The sequence below is a fragment of the Oryza sativa genome, chromosome 3 (assembly GCF_034140825.1).
Source record: "Oryza sativa Japonica Group chromosome 3, ASM3414082v1".
Taxonomy (NCBI): Eukaryota; Viridiplantae; Streptophyta; class Magnoliopsida; order Poales; family Poaceae; genus Oryza; species Oryza sativa.
The window spans coordinates 26,833,643-26,858,835 of record NC_089037.1 but is presented as its reverse complement, the minus strand read 5'-3'; the positions used below and the strand labels follow the sequence as shown (position 1 = coordinate 26,858,835).

At 44.4% G+C, this 25,193-nt stretch overlaps 2 protein-coding genes and 1 long non-coding RNA gene across 4 annotated transcripts; 2 read left to right on the top strand and 1 right to left on the bottom strand.

Moving 5' to 3' along the window:
- Positions 1-1,296: 1,296 nt before the first annotated feature.
- Positions 1,297-13,202, top strand: LOC4333636 (uncharacterized). 2 transcript variants are annotated; one of them, XM_015772652.3, is made up of 10 exons: positions 1,297-2,417; positions 2,994-3,119; positions 3,203-3,351; positions 5,870-5,995; positions 6,083-6,213; positions 6,875-6,992; positions 7,086-7,180; positions 7,319-7,396; positions 12,642-12,729; positions 12,818-13,202. In XM_015772652.3, the coding sequence occupies exons 1-7, from the start codon at positions 1,562-1,564 to the stop codon at positions 7,173-7,175; spliced, it is 1,596 nt and encodes a 531-aa protein (XP_015628138.1). In that variant the 5' UTR covers positions 1,297-1,561; the 3' UTR covers positions 7,176-7,180; positions 7,319-7,396; positions 12,642-12,729; positions 12,818-13,202. The 2 variants fall into 2 exon arrangements, with proteins under 2 accessions (XP_015628138.1, XP_015628137.1); XM_015772651.3 differs by having other exon boundaries at positions 5,726-5,995.
- A 5,132-nt stretch (positions 13,203-18,334) lies between these two features.
- On the top strand, positions 18,335-19,234 carry LOC4333634 (alpha-amylase/trypsin inhibitor). The gene has a single exon (XM_015772938.3). The coding sequence runs from the start codon at positions 18,393-18,395 to the stop codon at positions 19,089-19,091; it is 699 nt and encodes a 232-aa protein (XP_015628424.1). The 5' UTR covers positions 18,335-18,392; the 3' UTR covers positions 19,092-19,234.
- A 1,847-nt stretch (positions 19,235-21,081) lies between these two features.
- On the bottom strand, positions 21,082-22,496 carry LOC112938357 (uncharacterized). The gene is made up of 2 exons (XR_003241548.2): positions 21,909-22,496; positions 21,082-21,546 (listed from the first exon to the last, which is right to left on the bottom strand). It is a non-coding gene; the product is annotated as an uncharacterized lncRNA (long non-coding RNA).
- Between the last annotated feature and the right edge of the window lie 2,697 nt (positions 22,497-25,193).

The window sequence follows — 25,193 nt, the reverse complement described above, 5'->3', positions numbered from 1 at the left end:
TCAGCCAAAAAAAGGGAAAAGTCTGGATTACGTCCCTAAACTATTGAGTGAGTACGAATTAACTTCTCAGACCCGAAAATCATATACTACATCCGTCCCAAAATAGGTGCATCCATAGATATCAGTGTCCAGTGTTTTGATCGTCCGTCTTATTTGAAAAATTTATGAAAAAAATAAAAAAAATAGTCACACATGGAGTACTATTCATATTTTATCATCTAATAACAATAAAATACTAATCATATTTTTTTTCAAATAAGACGAACGGTCAGACATTGGACTTGAACAGCACTTATTTTAGGACGAAGGGAGTATCTTTCACTCTCAACTATTAATACATGATAAATTACCTCCCAACTCAACTCAATTCAAAGTGGTTTTGATCCTATGCGGTAGTCCAGTTAGCAATTCTTTTTTAAATCCGTGACCCTACTTGTCAATCTCTCATCCTTTCTATCTCTTTCCCCAATCCTATCTATCTTATCTCTCCCTCACCTCCTCTCTCTCTCTCTATATCACTTAAGCAATGGGGAGGGTAGCCGAGTACGGCGACGGGGCGGAGGCAGCGACAGAGGGGAGCTGAGGACGGTGGCGGGCATGGGCGGAGACAAAGGCAGGGTGGCGGGCGGGAGCGGAGGCAGCGCCGAAGGAGAGCTGAGGGCAGCAGTGGGGGCGTTGGCAGGTAGGCAGTGGTGGAGGGGAAAACAAGGACGACGACGGGTGAGAGCGGGGACAAAAGTGGAAGCATCGGCGGAGAGGGAGGCGAGGACGGCGGCGGGGCGAAGAGGGACGAGGATGGCGGCGAGCATGGGTGGAGACAAAGGCAGGGCGACCGAACACCCGAGGCTGACGCCACCGTTGACGACCTTGGGGAGTTTGACTTCGAAGACGAGGACGGCTTCAACGCTTACCCTTTCCTTGTCGTCGATGATGGCGTAACCGAGGACATCGATAACATCATTGGCAAACTCAGCATGGAGAAGAACTCAGTGGCTGCAACCCACGTGGACGCCGTTTTGTACAAGGCCGCCATACGCCCATACCTAATAAGCCTCAATGCCTCGTAGTGCTTAAAAAAAGGGTAGACGCTTGACGGGGAGAGCCACCGGCGAGCTCTTCCGACATTGGAACATTGGAGGGAGAAGGAAGAAGATCCAAGTGTATTTCTGTCTAATATAGTATTTTGGCGAAGGCGCTCGGGTTGTGGAGGTTATTTCGGCGAAACCTATTTAAATAACGTTATTCTAGCTAATCCAACCTTATATAATGCTATGATATTAGGTATGTAATTTTCTCGTCTTTGCCTAGGGGGAAAAAAAACCCCGAAAGGCCTCCCCTCCGCCGCCGTAAAGCTTCGGCCGTCGGGATCTCCGAATCGCCGCCTCCACCCTAATCCCCTCCGCTTCTGTCGGCGTGCAGGCTGCGCGAACTCATCAGAAGCGCCGCCTCCACCCTAATCCCACTTCTGTCGGCCTGCGGCCTGTGCGAGCTCCGATCCGCCGCCTCCACCGGAATCGCCTCCGCTGCCGTCGGCCTGCGGGAGCGCTTCGAACCGGCAAGGATGAAATCGCGCAGGGCGCTGTGGATTTCCAGGGAACGGACCAGAAGAACGGCGAACTACGAAGACCGGGAGAACCCCTTCTGGGCCCTTGCAGGTATGCCGCCGCCGTCGTCTGTGCCATGCCAACTACAGTCGACTGGTGGCACTGGGATGGAGTCAAGCCCGGAGCACCTCCCTTCGCCGCCGTGCCAGGCAAGGACACCATCGCCGCCCCCGAGTGGGAGGGCATCATCGCCGTCGCAGCTGCTCCCCTGGGAACAGAGGGAGAGGGAGAGGATACAATCACCGCCCATGAGTGGGAGGGCATCATCGCCGTCGCAGCAACTCCCCTGGGAAGAGGGGGCATGCCCGGAGAGGGTACGATCGTCGCCGATGAGTGGGAGGGCATCATCGTCATTGCAGCAGCTCCCCTGGGAAGAGAGGACATGCCCGGAGAGGATACCATCTCTGCCAAAGAAGAAAATGTATTGGTTTGCTCGCTCTCGGGAAGCCAATTCCGTGCAAGTATCACGTCCAGGGGAAGCATCATATCCTGAGGCAACCGAGGGCAAACCAGAGTATAATCTGCACGTCTTGAAGAGCATGAAGAAGAAGAAGAAAAAGAAGAAGAAGCGGGGCAAAAGGAATAAGAGAGGTCAAGGCGGCTCCGAGGACAAGAGCCAAGAGAAGCAAGAGGTAGCACAAGAGCATCTGGGCTCGGTGTCGTCCTCATACAGCTCTCCGCTGCGTGAACCGCAAGCTCCACTTGTGCCTATGTGGACGAGTCCTTCTGGAGAGGTGGTGTATGGCATCACCGATGATCCCACAGCTGCAGAAGCCTATCATTGGGCTTTTCACGAGTACAAGAACAAGAGAGGTACGCTTTTTGTCCGTCTGTTTTTACCAAAATTGTGATAAGCACAATAATTACACCAAGTACTATTTTAATGTAAGGCTGAACTGCATCAATCCACAGTCTGCTCTAGTATTAAAAAACTTTCCAAGGTTTGCCTTATGGTATCCAAGTTGAAAGGTATAAGTTGTATGCTGTCCTTTAGTAGTAGGATAAACTAGCAAAACAAAATTGGAATTACCTGCAAAAAATTGTGTGTAAATTGCACTTGCACTGGGTAAAGCATACCTTATTTAACTGTGCACCAGGCTTAGTTTATGCTTTCGCTTTACACCAGGGTATATAAGTTCTACTATGCACCAGATTGCTTCACAAAATTGGAGTGATATTGTAAAATATGATTGAAACTTATGGAATTCTTAAATTTAGACCATATTTCATGAAGTTTCGTTCAGAATTTATGAAATTTCTATAGGTTTGATGATTTATCCTGGTGTTATGTGACACATTTTAATACAAAGTGATAATACTACCAAGCGCAACGTGCAATTTGTTGAAAAATTATTCAAGCTCACCGAATTTCACATGTCTTTGTTATAGCACGCCAGGAACTATTACCGACAGTAAGGTCGTCAATCTCTGCTGCTATTGAACACTATAATCCCGAGCAGAAGAAAACACAAATAAATGCTTCCAAATCCATCGTGAGCCTTTCAGCTTATCACGGTATTATATATTCTTCGACTAATCTTTTTTATTTGATGGTAGTGTCGGTTGCTTTTTAGCTAACTTCTTTTGTGTATATGTAGATGGTAGAGAGATTAATCAGGGAACTGGTATAATTATCGAGTGCGATGAAGTGAAGAATTCTGCTATCATTTTAACTTCTGCTTGGCTCATTTGCATAAAGAAACCTTTTGATGATTGGTCGCATAAAGATTATGCTCCTGAGGCTAAGGTAGAACACTTCAATCTCAACATGCTCCTAGCTATAACATTTTTGTTTGCTTAGTTGGAGGTGTTAGCATGAATAGGATGGTCACATCCAGTTTTTTAATGATGTTCCATGCATTTTGTTGCTTAAGTTCTAATTTTAGGGGATATTCTCTCTAGATGCAGAATTGTCTCAACCTCCCCCCCTCCCAAAAAAAACAATGACACAGTGCATAGATGCTGTTGCTCCTAACCCCTTGCGTGTTTGTATCCACCTTGTGTGCCATAGCTACCTCCCCTTCTCACCTTGTGTGCCACCCGCCATTGCCCTGTATATGTTGCTATCTATTTCTTTTGATTGTTCATCTGTGCATTTGCACACAGGTTTTTGGTCCTAAGTTAGAACTTAGAAATAACCTTTAGATTACATTTTATACAGGAAAAAAACAATCTTTTCTTGCATTGCGTGTTGGTCATATAGGTCGATAAGTTGGGAAGCTTAGGAAGAAAAGGAGGTTACTCGTTAATGTTGCTTCTCACTATGTCACAACTACCTGCAAAAGAAAATCGTACCTCAGTACCTCACTTATGAGAAAAAAATGTACTCCCTCCTTCCACAAATGTTAGACTTATTCTATATTTTGTTTTTTTCCAAATAAGTTGGTCATATTTGTAGTTTTCATGTATCTAAGACTTAAATGAAGAGATAAATTAAATGTTTAATCGAAACCTAATGAGCCATTTTAATACTCATTGGTTGCATGCATGCATGCATAGGCTCCTTGATCTTTGTTACATGTAAGATGAGTTCTTTGTTACATGTAAGATGAGTTAATTTCTTCTTGGTTTTGGTGACAAAAGTAATATGTCTAACTCTTGTGGATGGAGGGAGTATATGCATACAAGAGGCAACAAAATTTAGCGGATATTACTGCCAAAGACAAAAATACTCTATAAATTTATTTTCATAGAAATTATACAAAATTTGATTACACGATACATATTATACATAATTAAAAATTTCACTTGACCAAAAATTTATTGCAAGTACTTTATCGTCTATCCAGCCAAACAAACAAGCTAATTGTATCACCCAATCCATCTTGATCCCCGCCAATCAAGCACATTTTTAGTCTCTCCAACATTTATTTGTGTTGCTGTGTTTTATGCATTATTAATTCTATCCAAATTACGCATCATATTTGCAGTCTGTCTAGCTGCTCTCTTTGTTCACAGAGTTTACTTCGTGTTTACTTATTGATATGTTCCTTGATTTTTAATTCAATTCTGCTAAAGGGATGTTCTATCCTGGTTGCTGCTTGGATAGTTGCATTAAAGCTTAGACAACGACACTACTTGTTGTTTATGTTTATGTAAAGTACCCGACACAAAAATCTTTTATTGAATATGTTAGCCAGCCAGGTGTTTGCATGGCAGATTAGTGCCTCACACGAATAACATCCAAAAGCTTCCATCCAGATCACAGAATCGGTCATGAAACTTGAGTCTTGCATGCAGAATCAATCATGAAACTGAAGGAAAATCATCTTCAAAATTAGCCTAGCCATTAAACTAGAGTATATTTGAGAGATGACCTGATCTTAAACTTTGGGATGTTCTACCCTGGTTTGTTGGTTGCATAATTGCACATTACCTTAAAGCTTAGACATTGACTCTACTTGCTGTACAAGGTTATATAAAGTACCCAGCATAATAAAGATCTTTTATTTCTTATGTTAGCTAGCCATGTGTTTGTATGGTAGAATAGTGCTTCACATGAACAACGTCCAAAATCTTCCATGCAGATTGCAGAATCAGTCGTGAATCTTGATAGTAAAATCTTACATGCAGAATCAACAATTAAACTAGAGGAGAATCTTTTGTGCAGAATTAGCATAGACATGAAACTAGTGTCTTTTAGAGCTGACCTGACCTTTGGGATCATTAGTTATTGAGAACTGTATTAGTGTAGGAGCATTGTATATACAATACAAAGGACTCCCCCTGTTGATTTTAATAATCCACGGAAACAGCCAGGCACTTAGTATTCTCCACATGGTTAACTTACTTCATGCTTGGTGTTCCTTGATTTTAAACTCAGACATGCTTCATATATACTTGGTGTTTCTTGATTCTCAAACTCGAACATGCTCCATATATGCTTGGTGTTACTTGATTCTTAAACTCAGACATGCTCCATGTATATTTGGTGCTCCTTTATTATTAAACTCAGACATGTCACATGCTCCATATATGCTCTATCCTGCTTGGTGTTGTTTGCTTTACTATATTTGTAAAAGAAATGAACATGCAAACTGTATAGCTCATAATAGTATAAGTGATATATCTTCCACATTAAGTGTTTTTAACCTACTCTTTTTATTTATTTATTATTTTAGGTCACTGTTCACATGTTGGATGACACGATCTCAGTGTGTCGATTGCTGTACTTCAGCAAGCATTTCGATATTGCCTTATTTGAAACTGTAGGAGGGCTAACTATACCGATTATGCCATTGAAATCTGATTTGGAATATGGCCAGGATTTCTGTGTGCTCACCAGAGACATAAATATAGATTTGATTTGCACAACAGTCAAAGTGAAGTACTTAGATCCGTATGAGCACCAACACAATCACTATATGTTCATTGGTGGTTCCATTCCCAAGGTAATGATGGTATTTAAAATTTTAAATTCTAAATAGTTAGTTGCACTTGTCTATAATCTCAATGTGGTATTTAAATTTTGCTTGCAGTGTGGTACTGGAGGTGCATTGGCAGATTTCAGTGGAAACACTGTTGGGATGTTATTCTGCACCTTGCCCATGGTTGCATTCCTACCGAGCTCCCTGATCCTCACGTGCCTAAGATTGTGGAAGAAGTTTGGGTAGGCATTTTTATTTTTGTTCATCCTAGTTGGCTATATACACTTGCTTAATTCAGAAACTTAGGACATTAGTTTGAGATATGCACTTATGCTGCCAGCACAAACTATTTCCCTTCCATTCAACAAGTTTACATTTAAACCTGTACAGTATGTTATATTTTATATAATATAAAAATGAGTGCCAACTTAATATGCATATGCACAATACCTCTGTCCATTTGCTCTCAAAACCAAATGTACGGTAGAATTCACAGACAGATACATACAAGTGAGGTGCTGAATTAAGAATGATAGGTGTGAGACTGTTAGATTCAGGTTAAGAATGTGGGGATAGGTTTGTAATGGCCTCTATTCAACATCAACAAGTACTGACTGAGATGCAAAGTGAAATGTATTTATATGTTTTAGGCATGCACTTCTACAACCCTAAACATGTGATACACTATAATTCTTGTATATTGGACTTATTATGTGGTATGATTATGCCATCTGTAGCAACCAAGTGGCATTCAGCAGCTAGTATAAATTAGTAATTATTACCATCTGACCATCATGTTTACAGAAAACACATCAACTGCTGTTTTTTTTTGTGTATAATATTTCACTTTAGATATAATTATCTTATATAAAATAAATTTAATAGTCTAATAATTTCATATAGGCAAATTGTTCGACCTCAGCTTGGTTTGAAGTTTAAAACAGTGGATTTTCAAGAGATGACGCTTATTGAGTTGCTGTCTCGTAAATACAATATTACCTCTGGTCTTATTGTAGGAGAGGTAACTTTTTTATTTATGACATCTATTTATATTTATGTGTATATAATATAATATTTTCATGTATATATTGTATTATTTCTGGATTGATTTTAGGTTTCAGCTGAATGTGCTGCTGAGAAACTTGGCATTCGAGTTGGGGATATTATTCTCTCTCTCTCCAGGGAGAAAGCATTTCAAGTATAATCCAGGTAGCAATTGACATCCTTAAGACTTTATTTGAATATTTCAAAATCTAAATTAGCTCTTTCAAACAAAAAGGCATAAAGTATAGGTAGCATGTGCATTAGTTTATTTAATACAAATTTGACTCAATCCTTTTGTGTTAGTTGGAGAATATATTGCTCAGTATTGGTGAGAGATATCTTGAGGAGGGTAACGACTCCAGCTCTAAGGTTGATATCAAGGTAAATTTCCGTGTACTTAATGAATACACTTAAAACCATATACTGGTATTAGGATTATTTATTACTCTATAGGCTGTTTATCTCCTAGATAGTTAATCTCCTAGACCTTTGGTTTTTGTAACTCTCTAGCATTCATTGTAACTCAGCACTAGCATTCATTGTAACTCAGTTATATATATGAGAGATCACCTACCCTCTTTTGTGTGTGAGGCATCCATTCCACTTCTTCTACATGGTATCAGAGCATAGGCCCTTACCTTCTTTTCCTCTGCTCTAGCACGTCGTCGTCGCAACTGTGTTCTCCACCATGTCAACTGAATCCACTCAGTCCTCTACCTCATCATCCTCCAGTGGTGGATCCTCTTCCAACATCACTAGCGAGTTTCTTCATCCCTACGCCACCGTCGCCGTCAAATCACACGTCCCCATCACCCTGGAGAACAACCACCCAAACTACAACAAATGGAGGGCCTTCTTCACCTCCCTGTGCGGCAAGTTCGGGTTGATGGCTCACATCGACGGCTCCGCTCCTCCACGCCCTGACGACCCGGCCTGGGAACAGGCCGACTGCTGCATCCGTAGTTGGATCTTCGGATCAGTTACGGACAACGTCGTTGACCTCGCCATGGAGCTAGATCAGACCGCTCGGGAGCTCTGGGTCGCCATCGAGGACATGTTTCACGCTAACAAAGAACCCCGAGCGATCTTCCTCAGCCACCAATTTCATTCCATGCTTCAAGGGGACTCCTCCATTGCCGACTACTGCCAGAAGATGAAGACAGCCGCCGACGCCCTTCGCGATGTCGGCCACGCCGTCTCCAAGTCCCAACTCGTGCTCAACCTTCTCCGAGGACTAAACGACCGCTTCTCCAACACCGCCGATCAGATCGCAAGCGCGGACGTCCTCCCGAGCTTCACATCGGCGCTCAACACCCTCCTGTTGAAGGAGTTGCGCATCGCCAACCAGGCCAAGGTGGCCGCGGCGACGGCGCTGGTCACCGGCGCCAGCTCGGGCTCCGGCTCCTCTTGCCCTCCCGGCGGCTGCGCTTCTTCCGGAGGTCAAGCATGCACTGGCGGCAACAACAGCCGCCGCAGCGGCAAGGGCAATGGCAGCTGGATCGGTGGCGGGAATGGAGGGGCCGGAACTGGAGGCGGATGGGGTAGCGGCAGTGGGGGTGGTGGCAGCGGCTGCCCGCTTCCTCCTGCTGGTGGCGGTGGCTACCAGGGGGTGGCCAACCCTAGCTGGAGGCCGGCCGGGCCCTGGGTCTGTTTTAACCCTTGGCCGGCCCAGCAACCAGCGTGGCCACCCCACTCGGCCCACTACTCTCAGGCCGGCCTTCTTGGGCCGGCTCCGGCAGCCCACTACTCAGGCGAACACCACTTTCGCTGGCCCATCGATGTCGCCCACATCTGTTCCTCCAGGCTAGCCAGACCCAGGGCCCGGCCTTCTTGGGCCGGCTCCGGCGGCCCACTACTCAGGCGAGCACCACTTTCGTTGGCCCATCGATGTCGCCCACATCTGTTCCTCCAGGCTAGCCCAATTGGGAGCAAGCTGGCCTCATTGAATCCTTGAACCAGATGGCCTTCCAAAGCCCAAACAACTAGGTTTTGGACACTGGCGCAACATCTCATGTCCTCTACTGACGGTATCCTCGTTACTCGATTGCCTAACTCCCACACTTTTATTACTGTTGGAAATGGTCACACCATCCCCGTTATTTGTCGTGGCACTTCATTCCTTCCCATAGGCACCACCAAATTTGCACTAAAAACATCCTTGTCGCCCCCTCCTTAGTTCGTAATTTACTTTCCGTTCGTCAGTTTACTCGTGACAATAAATGTTCCATTGAGTTTGATGAATTTGGTTTCTCTGTTAAGGACCTTCTGACCCGGCGCGTGATTCTTCGCCGCAATAGCCACGGGGAACTCTACACCCTTCCAGCTGCCACTCCCTCCAGCGCCCACTGCTCCCTCGCCACTTTATCCACACTTTGGCACCGTCGACTCGGTCATCCTAGTGCAGCCACCATCCAGAGTCTTCGGAATATGTCCTCCATTTCCTATAATAAAATAGACACCTCTCTTTGTCATGCGTGTCAGTTAGGCAAACATACCTGATTACCTTTTGATAGGTCTTTGTCTCGCACTTTCATTCCCTTTGAGCTTGTCCATTGCGATGTGTGGACATCTCCGGTGTTGAGTACTTCGGGTTTTAAATATTACTTTGTGGTGCTTGATGATTTCAGTCATTTCTGTTGGACGTTTCCACTCCGACACAAATCTGATGTTCATCGTCATATTGTTGAGTTTGCCGAGTATGTTTCCACCCAATTTGGCTTACCGCTCAAATCCCTTCAGGCTGATAATGGCGGAGAGTTTGTCAATACCGCCACCACTTCCTTTGTCACTAATCGTGGCACCCAGCTACGACTCTCCTGCCCTTACACCTCTCCCCAAAATGGTAAAGCCGAACGGATGCTCCGCACCATCAACAACTCCATAAGCACCCTTCTTATCCAGGCTTCCATGTTTCCGTCCTGCTGGGCTGAGGCTCTCGCCACCGCTACCTACCTTCTCAGCCGGAGACCCTCTTCCTCCGTTCACCACTCCTTGCCTTTCCAGCTCCTACATCTCACCACTCCAGACTACTCCCATCTTCGGGTTTTTGGCTGTCTTTGTTACCCAAACTTGAGTGCCACGACTCCACATAAACTTGCCCCTCGTTCAACAGCTTGCGTTTTTCTTGGGTACCCGGCCTCCCACAAGGGATACCGATGTCTGGATCTCTCCACTCGCCGCATCATCATTTCGCACCACGTCGTCTTCGACGAATCCCGCTTTCCCTTTGCGGCGACTCCCACTGCTGCCTCGTCTTTTGATTTTTTGTTACAGGGATTCCCTCCAGCAGTCGCTTCCTCCTCCGAGGTTGAGCAACCGCGACCACTCACGGAGGCTCCCTCCTCAGAGGTCGAGCAACCGCAACCACTCACAGTGGCTCCCGAGCAACCGCGATCCCTTACGGTGGCTCCCTCCGTGGAGGTTGAGCAACCGTACCTTCCCCCTCTTCGGCCGCCGCTTGCCGGACGGCACGGTCACCGCGGTCAACGATGCCATTGGTGCCCCCTCGGTCGGTGCCTCCTTGGCCGGCACTGCCCCTTTGGCCGGTGCCACCTGAGCCGGCACCATCGTGTCACCCTTCCACCATGTGTACACCCGTCGCCCTGCCCCGATGGTCCAGTCATCATCTTCAGCCACTGTGACTGCGACGGCTGCTGCTCCACAGCTGCATTCCATGGTGACGCGCTCCCAGACTGGCTCCCTGCGGCCGGTCGACCGGCTGACCTACACAGCTACCCACGCCACCGTCTCTCCTATCCCGGCCAACTATCGCAGCGCGTTGGCTTATCCCAACTGGCGTACTGCTATGGCCGATGAATACAAGGCTTTGGTCGACAACGGCACTTGGCGCCTCGTTCCTCGCCCCCTTGGGGCCAACGTTGTTACGGGCAAGTGGATCTTCAAGCACAAATTCCACTCTGATGGCTCCCTTGCCCGCCACAAGGCCCGTTGGGTGGTCCGTGGTTATTCACAGCAGCACGGCATCGACTAAGACGAGACATTTAGTCCGGTTGTCAAGCCGGCCACAATACGGGTTCTCAGCATTGCTGCATCCCGTGCTTGGCCGATTCATCAACTGGGACGTGAAGAATGCGTTTCTTCATGGTCAGCTCAAGGAGACCGTCTACTGTCAGCAACCCTCTGGGTTTGTTGACCCTGCTGCCCCTGATGCTGTATGTCTGTTACAGAAGTCCCTGTATGGTCTGAAGCAGGCTCCCCGTGCGTGGTACTAACGATTCGCCATGTACATTCGACAGATGGGATTTATGCCTTCAGCGTCTGATACATTTCTCTTTGTTTACAAAGATGGAGATCACATTGCCTATCTTCTGTTACGTCGACGACATCATCCTCACTGCTTCCACCACACCACTACTTCAGCAGCTTACGGCGCGCCTTCACACCGAGTTTGCCATGACAGACCTTGGTGCCCTCCACTTCTTTCTCGGCGTCTCCGTCACGCCTTCCTTTGGCGGCCTCTTCCTCTCGCAACGCCAGATGCTGTGGATCTTCTCCAGCGGGCCGGCATGGCCGAGTGCCACTCTACCTCGACACCAGTGGACACTCGTGCCAAGCTCTCCACCACTGACGGCTTGCCCGTTGCCGACCCTTCGGAGTACAGGAGCATCGCTGGCGTCCTACAGTACCTCGCGCTGACTCGCCCGGATTTGGCATATGCCGTTTAGCAGGTCTGCCTCTTCATGCATGATCCGCGGGAGCATCTCGCCTTGTTCAGGCGTATCCTCCGCTACGTGAAGGGTAGTCTCCACCAGCCTCCACATCGGCTCCGGACCGGTTCAGTCCCTGACAGCATACTCCGATGCGGATTGGGCGGGTTGTGCCAATTCTTGTTGTTCTACGTCCAGCTACTGTCTCTTCCTTGGAGACATTTGGTTTCTTGGTCCTCCAAGCGCCAAACTACTGTCTCCTGTTCCAGTGCTGAGGCGGAGTACCGTGTTGTTGCCCATGCCGTCGCCAAGTGCTGCCGGTTGCGGCAATTGCTCCAGGAACTTCATGTCCCGGTTGCTTTGGCTATTATCGTCTATTGTGACAATGTGAGCGCTGTTTACATGACAACGAATCCTGTGCATCATCGCTGGACGAAGCATATTGAGATTGACATCCATTTTGTCCGTGAGAAGGTGGCTTTGGGACAAATTCGGGTGCTTCATGTTCCTTCATCACACCAGTTCGCGGACATCATGACCAAAGGCTTACCAGTTCAGTTATTTACTGAATTTCAGTCCAGTCTTTGCGTTCGTCATCCTCCCGTTGCGACTGCGGGCGGGTATTAGGATTATTTATTACTCTATAGGCTGTTTATCTCCTAGATAGTTAATCTCCTAGACCTTTGTTTTTTTTAACTCTCTAGCATTCATTGTAACTCAGTTATATATATATATATATATATATATATATATATATATATATATATATATATATATATATATATATATATATATATATATATATATATATATATATATATATATATATATATATATATATGAGAGATCACCTGCCCCCTTTTTTGTGAGGCATCCATTCCACTTCTTGTACATATTGTTTTCGTACACTTGTTATTGATTACAACTCTTAACGATAAATGTTTTTTTTTATTTAATAGGTTGGTCTATTTCATGTGCGTAAATGTACCAGAAGATTTATCACTTTATCAGTACGGTTGTCTGGTGATATTGAAGTCTTTCGCTGAGGTAACAATTATTTCTCATATCGTGTCATTATCAATTTTCATGTTTTCCTTGTTGAACCGTTCATGAACTGACAAGATGTTTGTGTTAGCTCGATGGCGACCTCCTGACGAACAGAAGAGATGGTGAGACGACAAGTTAGTACTGCATGTTGGAAGGAATGAAGTCTTTTAAGAGGAGTGGTGTTCAAAGTTTTTGGTCTGGCTGGTTATACTCTGATGTCTGCAAGTCTGTTCGTGGTCTTGATACATGATTTCTATTGTTGGGTTTCCAAGTGTGTGCTTGCAGTTGCACCCATTAGTCCCTTGCCACATTCTTGCGGTTTTACACCTATCCTTGTGTGAATTTTCGGTCGGGATCTCGTCAGGTGAAGGAATCGCACTGATTTGCCTGCTGTGGTTCAAATTGTTTGGTTTGTTGATTTTGTTAATTTATTACTCAATCCGTCCCAGAATATAAGAAGTTTTAGAGTTGGACATGGTTATTAAAAAGGTAGGTAGAAGTAAGTAGTAGAGGGCTATTATTGGATGAGTAGTGGAGGTTGGTGAGAAAAGTGAATAGTGGAGGGTTGTTATTGGTTGGGAAGAGAATACCCATGTGTTGTGATGGGTGAAGACGGTACGGACGAAGCTCAAAGCTGACAGGTGGTAGAAGCACTCGATCAGGATTTGCACTCGGGCAAATTCGTGCTCCGCTATGTAGAGCTGGATCGTGCTCAGACACGACTTCGAGCTAGCCGTGAGGAATAGGTGGCAGCACATTTGGATGAAGAGCAGTGGTCGACGTGGTACACGACCATGCTAAGGTATGGTTGGACCATCGGAGGATCTGAGGTAATGCGTGGAGATTGTCACGTTGCTCTTGCTGCTCGACAACATGGCCATGTCGTGCTCCCTTTGGACAACAATTCAACGAAGGAATGCAGAAAGATCAAACAGAGATGTTTCTTATCTCGTTTTCATTAAACTTTCATACCAGGTTCCTTTTCTAGCAATTTAGATTTGGAAACCCTCTATGAACTGCGGGAGAGGCTCTCCCTCCCCAGGCTACTGTTTTTCTCTGATTACTATTCAACTATGTACTCGTCTCTCTTCTGGCTCCCCAAAATTTTAAAAATGAAGAATGTATTTCTGTTAGAGAGAGAGAGAAAGAAAGAAACATCATCACCCTGAAGGAATTTTTACCATAGCATGCACAATCAAGAGTTGTTCAGCATTTTTAAAGAGCAAAAGACCCCTTACCAAGCAACAGATTGCCAGCATTTGCAACCAGCACCAGCATCTGGGGATGGAAGTGCATCATTCACTTGCGGAAACCGTTGCATCTTGCCTTTGGAAAAAGACCACATATTCTATCATGGAAAAGTAAAAAAAAAAGAAATAATTCAGAACCACAAAATTACCTTGGGGCAAACTATGAATATCGCATCAGGATAAGGAGTTCAACGTCTCACACACTGACCTCACGTGGAGTTTGCACCCTTCTTTCCTTGGATTGGGACCAGCCGCACCGCACCGCGACACATATCTGAGATCACAGCGGCGCGGCGTATGCAGCAGCACGGCTACGATCCGTCTCCGGCATGCGCACGCGCGTGCGGCCCTTGCCCCTATCAAACTACGAGGTGGCGACGGTGGTTATCTTTTCCGGTTCAGCACGCACGCTCCTCCAGCCTGACCATAATCCTCGCCATCTGCCGCCACCCTCGTTGACATCCCCGAGCCGTGTCCTGCGCTCCTGCACCAGCGCACCCTCTTGAGCCGGCGGAAAGCCGGAAACCGCTTCGAGGCGAGATCCGTAGCTTGCTTTATGGCGCTGGCATATGTCCTACTACCCGTTTCGGGTTACAACACGTTTTGACTTTGATCAAAGCCAAACTATTTTAAATTTAACTAAGTTTATAGAAATAATAATAATAATATTTTCAACCCATGACAAATTTATTATAAAAATATATTCAATTATTGATTTAATGAAACTAATTTGGTATTATAAATATTACTATATTTGCTTATAAACTTAGTCAAACTTGATATAGTTTGATTTTGATCAAAGTCAAAACGTCTTGTAACTTGAAACAGACGTAGTAGTTTTTTTTCAACGGCGGCAACCTGCTACTGGCCTACTGCTATGGCCCGTGCCCTAGCGTGGACACCCGAAGATGAATTGGAATCAAAGACAAAACAACGACGGACGAAACCTATTCCTGTTGAGGAAGAAAACGAACACTACCAGCGGCGAGGATTTTGCAATGCACAATCAGGAGGTCCATGCGTCTCCGCGCTCTGTGGGATTGTGGCAGAGCTCGTAGATGGCGCCACCGCTGAATATGCTACCGGAGCTGCACGCGCGGCAGGGGTGGCCTGCACGCCGCGCTCCAACGATGGGTCCAGAGCATCTCAACATCCCTAATACCTTGTTTGGTTTAAAGGGGATTGAAAATGATTAGAGGGGATTGATGGAGAATATTTTCACACCATAATAGGTGTGGAATAAATCCCTTCCAATCTCTCTCTCACAAGGATCTATCTATTATATTATAAAAAGGATAGAAAAAGGAGCCTCCACGTTCGCTCTCATGGCCTAGAAATTCTCACATTAATCGGAGAAAAAGAAAAAACAGAGTCCATATAGAAATACAATTTAGAAATAGCTGAAATTCAGAATTAAAAAATAAGGAATATTAGAAGAGGAGACTAGAGTCCATATAGAAATACAATTCAGAAATAGTTGAAATTCAGAATTAAAAAAATAAGAAATATTAGAAGAGGAGACTAGAGTCCATATAAAAATACAAATAGGAAATAACTGAAATTTGTAATTAAAAATAAAGAATATTAGAAGTAGAGTATAGAGTTCATATATAAATACAATTAGGAAATAATAGAAATTCAGAATTAAAAATAAGGAATATTAGAAATAGAGTATAGAGTCCATATAGAAATACAATTAAGAAAAAAAATAGAAATTCGGAATTAAAAAATAAGTAATATTAGAAGAGGAGACTAGAGTACATATAGAAATACAAATAGAAAATAACTGAAATTCGGAATTAAAAAATATAGGTATTTAAAACTATCTAAAATTCGGAATAAATATAATAAAATTAAAAGTAGAGTTTAGAGTCCGTATAAAAATATAATTTCTAAATAACTAAAATTCAAAATTAAGAAAAACATGGGAAGAAGAGTTTAAAGTCAATATAGGAATACAATTTAGAAGTAACTGAAATTTAAAATTAAAATTTAAAGAATATTGAAATATGAGTTTATATAGAAATACAATTTACAAATAGCTGAAATTCGGAATTAAAAAATAAGAAATATTAGAAGAGGAGACTAGAGTCCATATAGAAATACAATTAGGAAATAGTTGAAATTCGGAATTAAAAAATAAGGAATATTAGAAGAGGAGACTAGAGTCCATATAGAAATACAATTAGGAAATAACTGAAATTGGAATTAAAAATAAGGAATATTAGAAGTAGAGTATAAAGCAAATACAATTAGGAAATAATAGAAATTCGGAATTAAAAATAAGGAATATTAGAAGTAGAGTATAGAGTCCATATAGAAATACAATTAAGAAAAAAATAGAAATTTAGAATTAAAAAATAAGGAATATTAGAAGTAGAGTATTGAGTCCATATAGGAATTTAAAACTAACTAAAATTCGGAATAAACATAATAAAATGAAAATAATGTTTAGTGTCCATATAAAAATATAATTTACAAATAACTAAAATTTGAAATTAAGAAAAACATGGGAAGAAGAGTTTAAAGTCAATATAGAAATACAATTTAGAAGTAACTGAAATTTGAAATTAAAAATTAAAGAATATTGAAAGATGAGTTTAGAGTCCACATAGAAATACAATTAGAAATAATAAAAATTCAGAATTAAAAAAAAAGAAATATTAAAATACGAGTCTAGAGTCCATATAGGAATATATATAATTTACAAATAACTAAAATTTGATATTAAAAATAATTAATAACTAACACGTATATAAAATACAATATTAATATTACACATTAGTAGTTTCGTAGAGTTATTACAAAATTTAAAATTATGTTGTCATTGTAATATATTTTAATAATATAATGAGAAAACATATATGCTATTATATAAGAGAAAACATAATGATGCTAGCCGCGCAATCTGCGCGGGCCACCATGCTAGTTAACCGAACAAGACCTAAGACCTAAGGTGGGGGTTGTGGAAGTGGGGATAGACTATGCCCTTTTACGGAGAAACGCGAGGCTTGAAGTTGCTGCGGAATAAGCACAATCCAATCCGAGTTACGGTATAGGCGTGGACGACAGAATGGCGGGATGGTTGGGTCGGTTGGGTTGAGTTGAGCTGGGAAGGGGTGTGTGATAGTTATTTTAGATTCACATCGATCAAATTTGATACAAGCGACTTACAACCAGCTAAAAATCAAATCAAACACAGACTACGCACCAAAATTTTGATAAAAATATCTCAAATTTTTATAATAGTAGAGAAGAGATAAACACTCTAAGATTGTGTTCTGCACGGAAATGTGGTGGCTTATTAATGTATGATTAATTAAGTATTAGCAAACACAACTTAAAAAAAATAAAATAATACGATTCTGAAATCAACTTTCAGATAGAATTTTTTTTTAAAAAAAACATGCACGCGAAAAACAAGAAATATGAGTTGGGAATGGAAAGGGAAGAGTACGGGTGGGGATGCTTTGGAGTTCACTCCAACTCCATCCGAAGGATTTGATGAAATCTCTGTCATCTCTATATAAGAATGGTTGGGATGAAGTAACTAATTCCTAATAGTTTTTTTTCTGCATCTTAATATTTGTAACAAATCTAACGAATACTATATATATATCTAGAGAATATACAAACTGATTTTACTTGCATAACCTAGAAATTTCATGGTTCATCCACAGTATAAAAATCGTATTGGGCTTTGTGGCTATAATATTTTAGCAACATTTTTGTGTGTATATGGTTTATGTATGTTTGCACGTACTAAATGTTTAACATAGTTTTTTATACATGACCATAGCTTCTTATTTGGAGAAGAGAGCGTGCATACTTTGTTAATGTTGTTGGCAGAAACATACTCACTAGGAACATAAAAAGGAAGAAAAGGTAAGTAATTTTCATTCAAGCATATGTGATTGAGGGAGTTAATTAGGACAAGTTAATAAGTGGCTTCATCTTAGCCATAGGAAATAATTGATGGTATGGATTTAGTCAAATCCACCTGGTGGAGTTGTAGCTAACTCTAGGGGGATCTGGACCCGGAAGAGCAACACCCTAATACTCGTAATAAAATAGCAATGTACGTTGCTAATGCCAATTCGAGGGTGCGATTTGTTTTGGGAATACGAAATTGAGCCCTATAAATTGTCCACCCTATAGGCCGCAGATTCCTCAATCCTTACTGCAAGCGGCAAAGCCCTCCTCTTCAGCTCTTCTGACGGAAAAGACCACAGCGATGGCCAATTACACATGGATAATACAATTTAAGTAGTGCACGTTGGCAATGCCAAATCAAGAGATGCAATTGCACTCCACCCAACCCTACAAATATCCACCCGCAGCTTAGCTCGATCCTTGCCCACTTCAAAGTTCAAACAACAAAGCCGTCCTCTTCTGACCAAAAAGACCAAAGCCATGGCGCCTTCCCTCGCCACCTCTTCCACCCTCGCTCTCTTCCTCCTCGTCGCCGTCTCCATCGCCGACGCCGCGACATTCGCCATCACCAACAGGTGCCAGTACACGGTGTGGCCGGCGGCGGTGCCATCGGGCGGCGGCACGAAGCTCGACCCGGGGCAGACGTGGACCATCAACGTGCCGGCCGGGACGACGGGCGGGCGCGTGTGGGCGCGCACGGGCTGCGGTTTCGACGGCAGCGGCAACGGGCAGTGCCAGACGGGCGACTGCGGCGGGAAGCTGCGGTGCACGGCGTACGGCGCGGCGCCCAACACCCTGGCCGAGTTCGCGCTGAACCAGTGGAACAACCTCGACTTCTTCGACATCTCCCTCATCGACGGCTTCAACGTGCCCATGGCCTTCCTCCCCGCCGGCAGCGGCGCCGGGTGCCCCAAAGGCGGGCCGCGGTGCGCCACGGCCATCACGCCGCAGTGCCCCAGCGAGCTGAGGGCGCCCGGCGGGTGCAACAACGCGTGCACGGTGTTCAGGCAGGACAGGTACTGCTGCACCGGATCGGCGGCCAACAGCTGCGGCCCGACCAACTACTCGGAGTTCTTCAAGCGGCTGTGCCCGGACGCCTACAGCTACCCCAAGGACGACGCCTCCAGCACCTACACTTGCCCGGCCGGCACCAACTACCAGGTCGTCTTCTGCCCATGATCGAACGCGCGCGCGCGCGCGCGGCTGATCGATCGATCTCTGATGATCTTGGGATTTGTATGATCGATGCATGTGTGGATGTAACCGTGATATACGTACCTAAGAATAAGTTTGCACGCGCAAACGAGGATAAGTTTATGTTATCGATCTTTGAATAAGTAAAAACAACTGGGTTTATGAATTGATATATATGAACGATGACTTTCAGTAAGATAAACACGGTTAATTACGTGTTCGATCAGCCATATGTTATTATGCGTGTAACTATGGAAACTATTCTAACTATAAAAATTAAGAAGATGTATTAATATGTGATATATCAATCAATAAATATGTAAGTGTAAATTCAACTTCTACAAATATCAACCAAAAAACAAATTAAACTATATCTAGACATCTAGTTAATGTATATTCACAGTTAAATTTGTTTTTTCATTGTGACATGTAGATGTTAAATTTTAACTTGCATATTTTTGAGTAATATATTACATGCCAATATATTTTTTTAAAAATCTTTCATGACTATTTAAGTGACATGTAAATAATGAGAGGATGTTTCCTCGAGAGTTTAAAATACACTATAGTATATATAACTATGCTTCGGAGTTCAATTCTATGATTTCTCCAACATTTCCAAATTCCAGTCGAGGACGTGTACGGTTGTAAATTAATTGAGTTATACTAGCATGGCGCGCGATTAATACATTTGGACGAACACGCCCAACAAATAACCATGACCACTCTATCACGGCGCATTAACAAGAAATTAACTGTGAACAGTAGTCAGGTCGAATCCTTAAACCTTAGCGGTTTGGACACCACATGCTATAACCTTAGTGCTTAAGAACTTTTAAGAATACCATAGCTCTGTTAATAGACCTGATCCAGCACTGGATTTATCCTAAATCCAATATCCAGGCCAAAAGCGGTCAGCTTGAGTGGACCCACCCAATACTTGCAACAGCACTCAATCGACTACGCATGCATGGAAAGTCAAGGATTTTGTAATTAGATTCCACGTGCCAAATCGGAATGGAATTAACTAACCCAAGCAGATATATACCCTATCCATCTCAAAATAACTCAACCGAGAATGAGATATGATTCATCTTAAAACAAAGAATCTGAACATCACATCTCATTTTAAATTAAGTTATTTTAGAACGGAGGGAGTAAACTACATTATTAAATTGTGCGGGAGAAAGTCATCATACTTTCATACATTCAAGCGGTCAAGAGCCTCCACTATCATTATCTAGAGTAGTGGACCGAGCAAGCATAGATCCTCTAGCAAATTAATCTGTCAAAGAACTTATTATTATATCACGAAGAAAAGACTTCCATTCTGCAAAAAAAAAAAAAATTCTAGAGACGTGCAACAACTGAGTTAGCTGGCACGTAGTACCGATGAAACAGCAGAGTGGAGACCGCACAAAACAGAAAAGAGATGCTCGCGTACGTACGCACGATGCACGCAGAAGCTACCCGTGCACGCGACCTCCTCCTCCTTGTTCCTCGTTCCCTCCTGCCCGGGAAATGCATGGCCAGCAGCAGCGGCAGATCGGGTCATCGAGGCCTGCGTTGCAGCCGATCTTGAACGGATGACGGAAATCTTAAATGAAATTCCATTCAACGCGAATAATGGGCGCACGGGAGCACGCAACCGTCCGGCTCGACCGATTTTGGAATTCTAAATTCTTCCTTGGTTGGTTCTGGTCCTCGCCATCCAAGTCTGAAGAATTCCTCACCACGCAGAGTCGCAGCTCGCAGGTTCGAACTGGTATGTAGAGAGAGCACTTTGCCTTCTGTTTCGTTTCGCTCCACCTATAAAAGGAATAAGTTCATCTGAGATCTCTTAACTTGTCAACGAATCCGATTTTCGTCTCTCAACCGAAAAACCAAACACAACGGATTTCTCAACTATCAAAACTAGTGCAGATGAGGTCCCTCGGTGATTTTGAGGGCGGTTTTGGCTGACATGGCGCCTACGTGGCTAATTTGACCTGATATTCATCTGGCATGGCACTGACATGGTGCCTAAGTGGCAATTCGGTCTAGAAAAAATAATAAAACCCGTGGGACCCACATGTCAGTTCCACAAATAAAATAATTAAAAAATGGTGGGACCCACGTGGACCCCACATGTCATCCTCACTCCTCACTCCTCTCTCTCTCTCTATCCGGGGCGGAGCGGCTGGCCGGCGGAGCAGGGCGGGCAGCGGCCGGTGCAGCGGCGAGGCTGGATGCGGCGGCGCGACCTGGCGACCGGGCCGAGGCAACGGCGGTCGGGCGCTAGTCAGCCCAGCGCGGCAGAGGCCTGAGGGAGAGAAGGCCGGCGCGGTGAGGAGGGAGCTTGGCGGCAGGGGGAAGGACAGCAGCCGCTGGCGGTGCTCGGAGCGGGCGCGTCGACGTGGCCGTGCCCGGCTGACGGCGGCTGGGCGGCAGCTTGCCTTGCCTGAAGAACAAATTCAAAGACACAACTCACTAGAACTGTTGTATTGATTTGCTATAAGAACCTGCATGTTTTGAGTTTCTGCAGGAACTCTGGAGATTCAATTCCTACAATGCTAAAACTCCTCAAGATTCAGTTCAAATCCAAAGTGGGGAAGAAAAAAAGCGATTCGAGAAGAGCAGCAATGTGGGTCTTAGATAAGCACAACGATATGAGAAAAAAAAATTGAAGAACAGAAGCAGAAACCAAAATTCAGGCCAAAAATCATCATCATCACAGTGGGAACTCTTTCCGGCAAGAGAAAGATTTATGCGCATTGGCTAATACTAGAGATTAACAGGGAAGGGGGAGACAATGGTAGGTACCTAACCTCAGACGCTGCTGCTTCCATGGTGATGGAGCTCCATCTCCTCCAAAATTTGCAAAGCGGAGAGCCTCTCTCTGTTAATTTGGAGTTTGGAGGGAGCAGAGCAGAGGCAAGGCAAACCAGGTGCAGAACTGTGGACTCACTCTGGTCTCGGCCTCTCGGGTCAATCCATTCCTACCACTCTCGTGTTCCCCTCTCGCCACCGGACACAGTGAACCCTAGCCGGCTAGCCGCCATGGACGGCGTCCAGCCACTTCGTCTTCTGCTCCTCCCCATATTGCCGCATACAACTTCGCCGGCCGGCGTGGCTGGCTCTCGCGCCGGCCTTCTCTCCCCATTCGCCTGACACTGCCTGGGCTCCCTCAGGCCGCTACCGCACTGGGCCGACTGGCGCCCGACCGCCATCGCCAAGGCTCGCGCCGCCGTCGCCTCGGCCCAGTCGCCAGGTCGCACCGCCGCATCCAGCCTCGCCGCTGCACCGGCCGCTGCCCGCCCCGATCCGCCGGCCAGCCGCTCCGCCCCGCCCGTTTCCCGCTTCTACCAGCCGCCGCTGGCCCCGCTCCATCGGCCGGAGAGAGAGAAGGGAGAGGATAGAGAGAGAGAGAGAGGAGGGAGGAGTGAGGATGACATATGGGGCCCACGTGGGTCCCACCATTTATTATTATTATTTTGTGTGTGAAATTGACATGTGGGTCCCATGGGTTTTATTATTTTTCCGGATCAAATTGCCACTTAAGCGCCACGTCAGTGCCACGTCAGATGAAGACCAAATCAAATCAGCCACGTAGGCGCCATGTCAGCCAAAACCGGCCTCAAAACCGTCGAGGGACCTCATCTGCACCGGTTTGAATAGTTGAGGGACTCGTTGTGTCTGGATTTCCGGTTGAGGAATGAAAATTGGGTTCGTTGACAAGTTAAGGGATCTCAGATGAACTTATTCCCCTATAAAAGGGCAGACTGTACAACAAACTCGGCCCGAATAAGGCCGCATCCAGCGCAACCTCGGCCCAAATCTCTACTGTGTTTTTTTTTCTTTTTCAGGGGAAATCTCTGGTGTTTCCTGTTTTCACTTTTGGGTGTGAAAAAATCGGTGATGCTGCCCAGCCCTTGCCCCAAGCAGTGACGGAGCTAAAATTTTCTCAAAAGTAGGGCTGAACTAGTATAATTTACATTAGTTTATCTTTTTATCTTTTAATTGTTTTCAAATTTTAAATCACAATTTCAATGGGTATTTAGGCTAAGGAGTAGAGGCTCTAGCCCTAACTACCCTACTCCTATATCCGTTCCTAGGCCTAAGTGTGGTCAGACAGTCTTACAGCTTGTTCGAGTATTAGATATAACTATTAGTAGAGCTCAAGCCAGCAGTGTTTTGGAGGCCCAAGAGACTGGGGGAATTGATCGATGTGACATCCTGACTTAATTAGGATTTGGCATGTGTGAACTATAAGAGCAGTGCACGCACATTTAATACCACGTTGCTAGTTTATCAAGGCTGGAACCAATTTATAAGGCATCCTCCCTCCAACCATACCACAATCGGGTTAACCCTTTTACACGAAACGAAGATGAAAATGTAATTGGGATGATATGTGTAAGTGGGACCGTCCATCGGTTAGGCTAGGGCATGTGGGGCACATGGCATGGCATATGGCACTAGTATTGGATGTACGAACGTATACATGTGTGGCAACCATACTACTCATAGGTTAACCCTTTTACACAAACCGAAGATGAAAGTGTAAGTGGGTCTGCCTGCCGGTTGGGCTTGGCTACGTAGTTCTGGAGGACCCTTTTACACAAAGCGAAGATGAAAGTGTAAATGGGTCCGCTCGTCGGTTAGGCTTGGCTACGCAGTTCTGGAGGACGAGCGATTACAATCGAGAACTATGAGGATTTAACAAAGGAGGCTTCGCCGAGCTCACTAGCATGACAACATCCAACGTCTTCCCCCATGCACAACTGATCCCTTTTATTTGTGTGCCACAAAGCCCCCATAGCCACAAGAATCTTAATGAATGAACCCTCATGTGTGACAAACAAAAACCTATAGGTATGTGCGGGAGCACCGTCGTGGCTCAGCCGCAGTTGGTAAACAACGGTGTGCAAGGTCATTGCATGGGAAAGAGCGTGACCAGCTAGGACAATGGGTAGGGAGGTTGCTGTGGTGAGAAGACGGTGGCGCTATTGGCCATAGAAGGTGGGAGGGGGTAGAGGAGGAGGGAAGATGAGACAAATAGCTCACCTAGTTGCCATGACTGGCTAGCCGGAGGAGAGGTCGTCATGAGATTTGTTAGCATTGCATTTGCGGGAATTGAGTTTGCCAACTTTTCACTGTTGAAGAAGAGAAGATGACAAGCACTGGAGGGTGAGGGTAGAGGGAGGAGAGGTGGGAGACTAGGAGCGGGGAATGTTTTTTATGTCAGCACCATCGCAATCGCCAGTCATCTTATAATCTCAGCTGCAACTTACACGTGAAGATTGTCTTGAACTATGGACAAAAAGTATAAGGTGGAGGGGCTCGCGTGCAATTTGGTTTACTCACGCTTGCTCGTGTATTTGGAGCCCCTTATAATCGGTGATTTTTTTTCTTTGAACAATTTTAATTTTTTATTATAGTAAAAAAATATTTTCTTTTGGCTATGCCACTTCGTCTAGCGTGACGAAACAACACAATTATATTGTCAATGTATTTTATATCACCACACTACCACACCAATGAGACTGGCGTGACTAAAAGGTTTATATTAATTTTTAAAATTTTAAAATGTTAAAAGAAATTCATAACCTGCCCTGCTCTGCTATATGGGACTCTACACCCACACCAATCAGATCGTACGAAGAGAATAATTCTCCATGTGAGCTGATAAGTGAAAGGATTGATGGGACAATATATTTGTTCTAAAACTAATCCCACCAATAGAGTATAGTACTCTTATACAGCTAATATGCTGCAGTTAGGCCGAGTTTAGGGCCTGTTTAGTACGCGAAAATAAAATTTTTCAATGTCATATTGGATGTTTGACCGGATGTCGGAAGGGGTTTTCGGACACGAATGAAAAAACTAATTTCATAATTTGCCTGGAAACCGCGAGACGAATCTTTTGAGCATAATTAATCCATCATTAGTATATTTGGGTTACTATAGCATTTATGGCTAATCATGGACTAATTAGGCTCAAAAGATTTGTCTCGCGATTTCCTCCCTAACTGTGTAATTAGTTTTTTTATTTATCTATATTTAATGCTTCATGTATGTGTCCAAAGATTCGATGTGATGTTTTTG

Excerpts from the sequence above, each read along its gene's own strand:
- LOC4333636 (XM_015772651.3), top strand. The coding sequence starts at position 1,562 with ATGAAATCGCGCAGGGCGCTGTGGATTTCCAGGGAACGGACCAGAAGA. Across the intron at positions 6,214-6,874 it reads AGATTGTGGAAGAAGTTTGG|GCAAATTGTTCGACCTCAGC; the intron begins GTAGGCATTTTT and ends AATTTCATATAG. Across the intron at positions 6,993-7,085 it reads CTGGTCTTATTGTAGGAGAG|GTTTCAGCTGAATGTGCTGC; the intron begins GTAACTTTTTTA and ends GATTGATTTTAG.
- LOC4333634 (XM_015772938.3), top strand. The coding sequence starts at position 18,393 with ATGGCGCCTTCCCTCGCCACCTCTTCCACCCTCGCTCTCTTCCTCCTC.